This window comes from Mustelus asterias, chromosome 11, assembly GCF_964213995.1.
Source record: "Mustelus asterias chromosome 11, sMusAst1.hap1.1, whole genome shotgun sequence".
Lineage (NCBI taxonomy): Eukaryota > Metazoa > Chordata > Chondrichthyes > Carcharhiniformes > Triakidae > Mustelus > Mustelus asterias.
The window spans coordinates 88,719,368-88,730,902 of NC_135811.1; the positions used below are offsets into that span (position 1 = coordinate 88,719,368).

The window sequence follows — 11,535 nt, forward strand, 5'->3', positions numbered from 1 at the left end:
AACAATATTATCCCAGACTAAGGGATACTAGGAAGTAGCAGTGACCTTTATACTCCTGTAAGAAGGCGGAGCCGAACGGAGTGTACCACATAAAACAATAATAACAGGTGGAACACCCAAACCCTAACCCCAACAGTAACAAGAGTAACATATGTACAAGTACCCATAGTGGTAACCATCTATGGTTCACCACAGTTTCTGACAGCAGCGTTATCAATGGTACAACGATTAAAAATGGGGATTCATAAGAGGCTAGAAATGGAGGAATGTGGATCTCAGAGACGTAAACTATAATTGGTGCAAGATCACTGACTGAAGGTAGCTTTTATCTTCTCTATTTTGCATTTAAGAGCCCAGTTGTGAAGCCATTATTGCACCGAGGAGAAATAGTTATGTGTGTGTAACAAAACAAAATCTGGCAGTATAACTATTAGAACAGCCAGGCAGTTTTTCTGTTCAAATAGATTCAATACAAAACATTTGAAGCAAATTATGTTACCATGCGACATTTCATATTACAAAGAATGAAGCACTGACGCTTCAGGTAAAAGATTGTATTTAGCTGGGAAATGAATCCTGACACACAATTTTCGAAGAAAGGTCATATTGCTCTCATCACTGACGAATTTCCATCTGAAGCATCATATTCGGTAACCGGGGTGCAAGTATCAGTGAATCATTATGGGCAGAATCTTCCGGCCATTCACGCCGGTGGGATTTTCTGGTCCCGCTGTAGTGAACGGAGATTTGGTGGAGTGCCAAATTCTCCATCCTCTATTGCACTGGCAGCGGGGAGCGAATGGCTGGCAAATCCCAGCCTATATCACCTCTTTAAAGCACAAATACAGAGTAAAATAGTAGCCCGTTGAATGATTGTGTTCAGTTAATCATTTGCAAATAATCATTTCGCTCCTCAATATCATATGGATATATTACACAAGAATAACTATTTTATTGTTTTTGAAATAGTTACCATTTCCCTACGAGTTCACTCACCCTATTAAAACCCCTATGAGCGGCAAGGTGGCACAGTGGTTAGCACTGCAGCCTCACAGCGCCAGGGACCCGGGTTCAATTCCAGCTTCAGTTGACTGACTGTGTTTGCACATTCTCACCGTGTCTGCTCGGTTTCCTCCGGGTGCTCCGGTTTCCTCCCATAATCCAAAGCTGGGCGGGTTAGGTTGATTGGCCATGCTAAATTGCCCCCTAATGTCAAGGGGAATAGTATGTGGTGGTACGGGGATAGGGCCTGGGTGGGATTGTTGTCAGTGCAGGCTCGATGGGCCTTCTGCACTGTAGGGATTCTATGATTCTATGGATGAAAATTATACTTATGCATATCGTGATTTAAGACAGAAGGGCTGTTTTTATGATTGTGTGAATCTAACAGGTGAAACACTCAGACAACAACGCATTTGTAAAACGCAGCTCCATAATGTATCAAATTAGTTCCAGATTCCATTCACCATCGAATCATAGAATCTACAGTGCAAATTCAACATGGATTGTTAAGATTGTTAAGACTTTTTTGTGATCAATTTGTGTTTGAGTGCGTGGATATTTGTATGGTTCATTCTTACTAGATTCACCAGAGAAGTGCGCATTCATTTGTTGTCAATTTATATACCTTTTAGTTTTTTATTTGTTTATTCATGGTTAAAAACGTGTTTTGTTTTCCATCAGGGAGCCACACAGTGACCCTTAGAAGACGACTCTAACAAGATTCATAGAGTACGTGTAAAACAACACAATAATGTAGCATAAAGTTTAAACATTTATTGATTAAAATTTAAAGGTAAAGTTTATTAAACATCCAAACTGCAGTTATAAATCTATCTTTTTTCAATGAATCTTGTTAGAGTAGTCTTCTAAGCAAAAATTACAGCAATATTTTGATTGTTAAATGAGAAAATCAAAAGAAAATGACAACATTCATGCAATTTATAATCAAAATGCAACAGGGCACAAGAGTAAATATTGCAACACAAATACTTGGATAAGCATTTATTGAATCCATTCCTGCCAACTTTTACTGGGCAGCCATAAGAACGAGCAAATGAAATGTTCTCTGGCACCAACTCCTGACAAAGATCTGAATACAAGCACAGGAACCCCCGCTCACATATTTTAATAAGGTCAATATTTAATTCAGGCAGTCACTGCAGGGGTACCGAATGAATCCTGAACCAATTTGGCAGCTGCCACATTTTGAATACACTTCCCACGTAGGATGTCCCACTGCGCAATTCGAACAATTGGCTGGGTTTTATGGCGCCTTGTCAGGCATGTTTTCACAGGGCACGTAAAATACTACCACCTTCCCGCCCACCCACAGGCTGTCCCTCGTATTTTGCGAGCTGGGTGGCAGCCCTCTCGCCACGTATAAATTGATAATTAGAGTTTGTTACCAAGCCAATTGACCAGGATATTACCCTGACCATAGAATAGAATCCCTACAGTGCAGAAGGAGGCCATTCGGCCCACCGAGTCTGCACCGACCACAATCCCACATAGGCCCCATTCCCGTAACCCCATGCATTTATCCTAGCTAGTCCACCTGACACTAAGGGGCAATTTAGCATGTCCTATCCACCTAACCCGCCCATCTTTGTGATCATCATGTGATTGGCATGGGCGTGCAGTTGTGAGTGGGGAGTCTATTTCTTGAGGCCAAGTTGGAAAAAAGGTGGGAAGGAAGGCAGCATATCATTCAGTGGGGCGGGTTGTTGGCTGTTGCCCTCTGTGCATTAGGGACACCTTTCAAGAGATCACCCCTCACCCCCTTGTTCCTTTGTACCTGTACTCCAAAATCCACCCAACCGCCACTTTCCCGGGTTCTCCGAATGCTAATCATCTTGTCCTCAAAGCCTGGGACTTCCATGTCTCCAGCATAAATATTCTCCTCTTTCTGTGCCTGCTTGATGTAGGACTGAGTTGAGGAGGAACTTCTTCACCCAAAGGGTTGTGAATCTGTGGAATTCCCTGCCCAGTGAAGCAGTTAAGGCTATCTCATTGAATGTTTTTAAGGCAAGGATAGATACATTTTTGAATAGTAAAGGAATTAAGGGTTATGGTGAGCGGGTGGGTAAGTGGAGCTGAGTCCACGAAAAGTTCAGCCATGCTGCTTCTAGTTCTTATGTTGGCGTCCTGGCATTGCCCACTACTGAGCTCTAGTGCTGCCAGTTTGGCCAACAGCTCTCGAGGGTGAGACTGCTTTCGACTGAGAGGCGCAAGTCCAACCCTGAGCCGGTTTAGCCTGCCGGTGGTGTGCTGTGGCTGCGGAGTGGGCTTCTTCCAGATGCATCAGCCGCTGGCTGACTTTCCTTCTTGTTGGGGGGCAGTGAGCCCCTCGTAAAATCCAGCCCAGTGCGCAAAAACTTGATGAAATACAAAGGAACATCTGTCCCAGGTTATCCTTTTTGATTTGCTTTGATTTATTATTGTCACATATATTAGTATACAGGGAGAAGTTTTGTTTCTGACACGTTATACAGACAAAATATACTGTTCATAGAGTACATAGAGGAAAAGGAAAGGAGAGGATGCAGAATATAGTGTTACAGTCATTGCTAGGGTGCAGAGAAAGATCGGCTTAATATATGGTAGGTCCATTCAAAAGTCAGAAAGTACAAATTCAACATGGATTGTTAAGACTTTTTTGTGATCAATTTGTGTTTGAGTGCGTGGATATTTGTATGGTTCATTCTTACTAGATTCACCAGAGAAGTGTGTGTTCATTTGTTGTCAATTTATATACCTTTTAGTTTTTTATTTGTTTATTCATGGTTAAAAGCATGTTTTGTTTTCCATTAGGGAGCCACACAGTGACCCTTATCCCAGGTAAGTTTGTTCTTGAGTACTAAATTAATAAGATTCTCAAAATAATATTAAATGAGTTGAAGTACTATTGCAATGCTGAGTGGTTTAAATACAGATTCAGATTTGACCAGCTAACCAATACAACTGCAAATTAGATTGCTTCTAACAGATCATTCACACCACCTACAGCTCAGTGCATGATACTGCTACAGTAAGTCACACTTCTCACAGCCTTAACCTTAATGCTTTCTGTTTTTTGCAGAAACCAACCAAAGGCACAAAAAGACATTGGTAAGTATTTCAGTACTGGAAGAATATAACAGAAGGCAACTTTTAAAATAAAGTAAGATTAACAAATGATATATAGCATTGAAAAGCAATCGGTTTTTGGAGTGTAGGGCCAGAAGGGAACCATTTAGTACCTCAAACCTATTCCGTCGTTCAGTTATCTTAACTCCATTTACCAGCCTGGCTGTGATCCTTACTACCACTCCCTAACAAGAAATCTTAGTTTTGAAATTTTCAATTGACCCAGCTTCAATTGCATTTTTGGGGAGAGGTCCAGATTCCTACTACTCTTGGTGCGAAGAAATGCTTGCTGACATCATCCCCAGCACTAATTTTAAGGTTACGCACCATGTTCCGATCTCCCCTACCACAGGAAATAGTTTCTCTATCTACCCTGTAAAATGACGGCACCATCTCAAATACTTCAACTGAATCATCCTTTAATCTTCCATACTCAAGAGAATAAAAGCCTCATCCTGGCAAGTAGTCCATCACACTCCTATTGATGGTGGACAGGCTTTGAGGAGTCAGGGGGTGAGTTACTGGGTACCCAATACCCAGCCACAGTATTCACCTGGCTAGCCCAGTCAATCGGAACCCCCTCCCCCCGAGGAGGTTGATGGTGAGGGGTTCTGCGATGATAATGCTGTTGAATGTAAATTACAGAAAAATAAAGTTAGTCTCTGCACAATAGAGAAACGAGACAGATATAATTAGGAGACATGATTAGGAATGTCATGCCTTCTGGGTAGCCACAGGGATACCCAGTGGCCTTACTGCAACGAGATTGTGACAAGCGATTGCTTAAATATAAAATTGCCTTTATCATCTTCTTACATGGGTCATTTCAGTAACAAGTGTTGATGCAAAGAAAGGATTACAGAATGCAAGACTGTTGACAGGAACAACAGGCCGCATGAAAAGCTTTTAGTCAGTGTCCCCATGGAATTGCCAAGTCAGAAAATTTACCCTTTCATTCTTCTCTGCAGAAGTAACCCAGGGATTCACATAAAATCAATTACTTTAAAGTTGCAAAATACGGTCACGGATGCAAACACATTGGCTGGAATTTTCCGGCCGTTCACGCCCCGCCGCTGCTGCCAGAGAGGACGGAGAATTTGGTGCTCAGCCAAATCTCCGTTCACCGCGGCGGGACGGGAGAATCCTGCCGGCCTGGACGGCCCATTGTGCGCACAGCAAGATACCAAAGACAGCAACGTAATGAGTGATGAGTTGATTCATTTTGATTGATTTGACTTTTGGGCTGAGGGAGGAATGCTGGCAAGCACACTCCTTGTTCTGATATTAATAGAGGCACAGATGTGGGACTTCAATTTAAAGTCTTGGCTGTAGGACAACACCTCTGGCAATGCAGCACTCCATCAGCACTGCACTTTAATATCAGTCTGGATTATTTGCTTAGGTGCAAGTTGAACGTGACAGTGTCTCAATTACTCTGCCAATTCACTTAGGTTCATATGTCCCTACCAAAAACATCCAATTATTATAAACAGACACTGCTTTTGTAAAAGGTATAAATTGGTACACCGTTTACTGTTGTGAAAAGTCCCACTTGAGATTTGCCAATTTTATTACTCTTATCCAATTACATTGAGAAGAACTGAATGGATTTCATAGTTCTAGGATCATACTGTATTTAATTACATGCATTTCAGGAAGATTTTTAGAATCAATGGCACGATGACACAGTGGTTAGCACTGCTGCCTCACAGCACCAGGGACCTGGGTTCAATTCCTGGCTTGGGTCATTGGCTGTGCTGAGTCTGCACATTCTCCCTGCGTGTGTGTGTGTGTGTGGGTTTCCTCCGGGTGCTCCGGTTTCCTCTCACAGTCCGAAAGATGTGTAGGTCAGGTGCATTGGACATGCTAAATTCTCCCTCAGTGTACCCGAACAGGTGCCAAAGTGTGGTGACTAGGGGATTTTCACAGTAACTTCATTGCAGTGTTAATGTACGCCTACTTGTGACACTAATAAATAAACAAATAAAGGAATTGGATCATTAATGGAATTGTTTGACTCAACAGGGTTTTTTTACATGGGTGATTGAGTTTTGCTTTTGCAGAAAGGTTAAAATAAGACTTGAGTAATATGATACTCAACAAATATCCTCCATCAAGGCTTTAAAGCATAAAAGGTTTGGAAAAAAAATCTCCTCTTACCATAATACTTTAACTGTCTGGTTTACATGGATAAATCCTTAAAATCTCCTCTGATATTCTGGACCATTGTATGATGTGCTTCAAAAATGCTTATAATATTGGAAATAGGTCAGAGAGTTATTATAGGCTCTAATGCCTGTCACAAATTTTCTTTATAATTATTTTATGTACTATCCCATTATGATTGAAGAATATTATTTTAATCGCTAACATTTTCCCCATTTCGTGAATGGCCAGTATGTGTTGAAACTTAATGTTATCTCTTTTTAATTAGGTAAATAAAGGGCATAAAGAAAGGTTGCCGACTGGATGCCAATCACTCCAACACAAAATATGATATTTTCCATCATGAAAAAGAGCAAGAAGTCAAATTAGAAATGCATGTATACTTAGACTAATGCCATTGATTACTGTAACGATTGCTGACATTGACAGCACCTTCCCCAAAGCGAGCTGCATAGCTGGATAAACAAAATCGGCGTCTGAAGCGGAAATTACAATGTGCAATTACAGCAAATTAATATGATATGAGCATAACGCGTTTGTGCAGACAGAAAAGGACTTTTATTGGTGCCTTATTGTTTTTATTTGGTAATATCACTCCACGTGTTTTCAGTGCTATTTTCGAATTTTACGTGCATAATAACACAATGAGAGGATCCACCTACAAAGCAATAGTGCAGCAAAATCACAAGCAAAGATTTAGCGTTTATGGATGTTATCCAAATGTTTATGTGGAATTAATGCTTTACCTTAACTTTATTTTGTGCAATATTTTTTTGTGCAATATAGATTTTGTGGGCTCTTTATGAATTTCGTATGTCTTTCACAATAATTTTGTACAGAAGCACAGGGTGGGTTAGAAATTCTTCTTGGATGGTGCAGTACGTTCAACTCCATTGATTGCAATGGAACCAAATATCAGGCATTATGTAGAGCAGACAGCCAATATAATACTACCGATTCTGCCCCACTGCCCGAGACAAATTTCAAGTGGAGTCACAGGTGGCCAGGGTGGTGAAGAAGGCATTTGGCATGCTTGGTTTCATTGGTCAGAACATTGAATACAGGAGTTGGAATGTCTTGTTGAAGTTGTACAAGACATTGGTAAGGGCACACCTGGAATACTGTGTACAGTCCTGGCCACCCTTTTACGGAAAGGATATTATTAAACTAGAAAGAGTGCAGAAAAGATTTACTAGAATGCTACCGGGACTTGATGGTTTAAGTTATAAGGAGAGGCTGGAGAGACTGGGACTTTTTTCCCTGGAGCATAGGAGGCTTCGGGATGATCTTATTGAGGTCTATAAAATAATGAGGGGCATAGATAAAGTAGACAGTCAACATCTTCTCCCAAAGGTAGGGGAGTCTAAAGCTAGAGGGTATAGATTTAAGGTGAGAGGGGAGAGATACAAAAAGGTCCATAGAGGCAGTTTTTTCACTAAGAGGGTGGTGAGTGTCTGGAACGAGCTGCCAGAGGTAGTAGTAAAGGTGATACAATTTTGTCTTTTAAAACACATTTAGACAGTTACATGGGTAAGATGTGTATAGAGGGATATGGGCCAAATGCGAGCAATTGGGACTAGCTTAGTGGTAAAAATTGGGTGGCATGGACAAGTTGGGCCGAAGGACCTGTTTCCATGCTGTAAACCTCTATGACTCTATAATATCTCCGCAGAAAATCAGTTGGTGCTAAAATTGTTAGTAGTTTTAAGGACTGTAAAGCACTGTAAAGCTTGAAAGACAAAACAAATGATATGGTGTAAACAATTTTCAACAGATTACCTAGAAGTCGAATGCAAGTTGCAAATATACTAACATTTTACAATTAGGATGGATTTTCTGATTTTTACTCATAGTTTAAACAAATGGATAAAGGCTTTTTTATGTTAAGTTTCTTTTCACATGTATGCATGAATTATAATTCACAATTATACAATTAAGTTTTTCATTATGTGAATTCTTGTTGATATAGTGTATGCATTTGCTTAGATACATATGAAGAAAATTACTTCCTTAGACTTTGCTCCAAGATAAATCATCACCATATTATGATGCCACAATGTCAGTTCAGCTTTGCACACTAAAGTCAATGGGAAAAGAATATTTATTAAAGATACATATTCACTAGTTATTTCAGAGTTAGCCTAATTATTGAAAGTAGGTGAACTTTTTTTACACAGTAGTAAACAGAAACATGGGGGGAGGGGGTGTTAATATGAAAGCTGGCTCCTTCATTGGCACTGACTCCTGATTCTCAGGAATGGAAGCCCGATACAGAAATTGTAATGGGCAGGGGCGGACCATCCAAAGGTCCGTTGACCTCGGGTGGGATTTTCAAGTCTTGGGGTGAGCGTGGCTGGAAAATCCCGCCCCTGTTCATTGCAGAAGCCTCTATCGCACCCAAAGATGCCTTAGGAATCTGAGACATCACAACTAATGCAAATTATACAATCTCCACATAATATGGCATAAGGAGTGCTCCGCGTGGGCAGCACGGTAGCGCAGTGGTTAGCACTGCTGCTTCACAGCTCCCGGGTTCGATTCCCGGCTCGGTTCACTGTCTGTGTGGAGTTTGCACATTCTCCTCGTGTCTGCGTGGGTTTCCTCCGGGTGCTCCGGTTTCCTCCCACCGTCCAAAGATGTGCGGGTTAGGTTGATTGGCCAGGTTAAAAATTGTCCCTTAGAGTCCTGAGATGCGTAGGTTAGAGGGATTAGTGGGTGAATATGTGGGGGTAGGGCCTGGGTGGGATTGTGGTCGGTGCAGACTCGATGGGCCGAATGGCCTCCTTCTGCACTGTAGGGTTTCTATTCTATGAATTGGGTACTTCAGAGAAGTACCTCGCACTAAGTTGATCTTTCTCTACACCCTAACACTACATTCTGCACTTTCTCATTTCCTTCTCAATAAACGGTATGCTTTGTACTGTGTGCAAGAAACAATACTTTTCACTGTATGTTAATACATGTGTGGCAATAATAAATCAAATCAAATCAAGGAGGCAGATGGCAATTTAAACATTTTTGATCCTGGATGGTGCCCTCCAAGACACATGGCCACCTTTACTGTTGCCCCATTTTGTTTTGGTGTTCGCTGCCCATCAGTTTCTGTAAGAGGATGCCAATCTTGCCTGAAGACCAAAAAAAATGTTTGCATTGAACAGAACGCTGACATCTGATACTCTGTCCTGAATTGTTATTGGTATTTGCAGTTGTCAAGCATTATGCAATATCAAATTATGTAAAGGAGCTGACCCTGAATTATAGGCCAGGGTCTGTCCATTAAGGCAAACAGATGGCCATAGCCTCTGGATTAGCAGACATAACATGGTGCATTATCAGCTGTGCGTATAAACTAAACATTCAGGATTGGGAATGCTTGGCACCTTCACAGCCAAAAATTAAAAACATATTTGATTTAGTTCATAAGTCAATGATATTGACCAACCATCAATTTCCTTCTTTCCTGTGGCGAGGAACCCAAACTTGACTCATTATTAACCTGAAGGTTGTGTTTGTGCTGGGATGGGAATTTCGGGTCTGAAATGGAAACCATCGTCCTACCACCACAAAGAGCAATTGGCAGGATTTTCCAGCCCGTCCTGCCAGTGGGATGATCCGGTCCAGCCAAAGAAACCATTAGAAATGAATGAACTTGGTTGATAAACACCCAGTGGCCAGCACTGGGAGACCTGGATCAGTGCCAATAATTGGTTATTACAATGAGCCATTACACACTGGCATGATTTAGTGTTTATTTAAAAAATATTTTTTACTCCATTCTTGTAGTTACAATGCTCAGAGTCCAAAGATGTGTGGGTTAGGTGGATTGGCCATGCTAAATTGCCCCTTGTCAGGGGACTAGCTTGTGTAAATGCATGGTGATAGAGCCTGGGTGGGATTGTGGACAGTGCTGACTCAATGGGCCGAATGGCCTCCCTCTGCACTGTAGGATACTCTATGAGTGGACCAGGCAAACCCAAATCCATTCCTTGCTTGCTCCAAAAACCAAATTCAAAATCCAATTGAACCCAATTCATGGTCCCCACAAGAGAGACAAACAAGACCCAAGTTGACGAGGTCAGAGATTGCACCCCATCCTGGACTGGGTGTGGTGTTTGATCTGAAGTGTCCATCACTGGTCACTCAGCATTGCCTGATTCACTGGTCCAGCCCCCGCCCCTGTCTGCCCCCCCCCCCCCCTCCCCCCGGGCTGTGATGGCCCCCCGGGGGGAGGGTGTGGGGGAATGGTCTGCTTGCCGGGGTCGCCCTCCGTAGCGGCGCTGCTGTAAAAGGAAGAGTCCCTGCGGGCGGGAAGGGGAGTCCCGGTGATCCCGGAGCCAACCCACCCCTCCACCCTTCTCCCCCCGAGTCAGCTCCAGCTCCCCCGGCCCCGCAGCGGAACCCTCCCGGGAGCAGCCGCTGTGGTTGAGTGAACCCCGGCGCCGCTTCCAGCACTGCCTGCTTTGCGCTGTGCCCCATTCCGTCCTCGCTGCTCCCAGGCATCAGTTTAAAGTTCTCCCGCTGCCAAGCCCCCAGCAGCCGCTGCTGCAATAACTGGAATAATGTTTGCCTATTCAACCCAAAATCACCGTCAGGAATTAGAGCTTTAGCAGCATCCGAGCGCCAACATTCAAGCCAAACATCTCATCGCCCAGCTTAACCTCTAACTCAGTGGGGTGTCTGATGTTTTGACTCCTGTAAGAAGTTTAACAACACCAGGTTAAAGTCCCAACAGGTTTATTTGGTAGCAAAAGCCACACAAGCTTTCGGAGTTCCAAGCCCCTTCTTCAGGTGAGTGGGAATTCTGTTCACAAACAGGGCATATAAAGACACAGACTCAATTTACATGAATAATGGTTGGAATGCGTTTGGAATACGTTTTGAGTCCTCCCAGACTCTTAGCCCACCCTGGCTGGCTGGCCTTACCCCTTTCAGTAACCCACCCCCTCCACAAAACGGCATGCTTTGGGTTTGTGTCTGCCTGAACAGTAAGTAGCGTTATCCTCCTCCAGTGAAATCCAGGCTCCTCTTACTAACCAACGGTCAGCTCAGACCATAGGCCATAGGAGCACAAATAGTCCATTCAGCCCATTGAGTCTATTCCTCATCCATGACTAAAACAATATGATCCTCAAATCAACAAAAACAGAAAATGCTGGAAAATCTCAGCAGGTCTGACAGCACCTGTGGAGAGAGAATAGATGTGGAGATGCCGGCGTTGGACTGGGGTAAACACAGTAAGAG

The 11,535-nt window shown here is 42.8% G+C and overlaps 1 protein-coding gene across 3 annotated transcripts in view; it reads left to right on the top strand.

The window, feature by feature from the left end:
- Positions 1–8,242, top strand: part of sgca (sarcoglycan, alpha) — a 69,252-nt gene extending 61,010 nt beyond the window's left edge. For 2 of the 3 annotated variants that reach the window (XM_078223905.1, XM_078223906.1), the window contains 3 exons: positions 3,814–3,840; positions 4,082–4,110; positions 6,563–8,242. In XM_078223905.1, the coding sequence (XP_078080031.1) occupies positions 3,814–3,840; positions 4,082–4,110; positions 6,563–6,570 (64 nt within the window). In that variant the 3' untranslated portion in view covers positions 6,571–8,242. Of the gene's footprint in view, positions 1–1,683; positions 1,732–3,813; positions 3,841–4,081; positions 4,111–6,562 lie in introns of those variants that run through there. The other variant, XM_078223907.1, reaches the window with a different exon arrangement.
- The last annotated feature ends 3,293 nt before the right edge of the window (positions 8,243–11,535 follow it).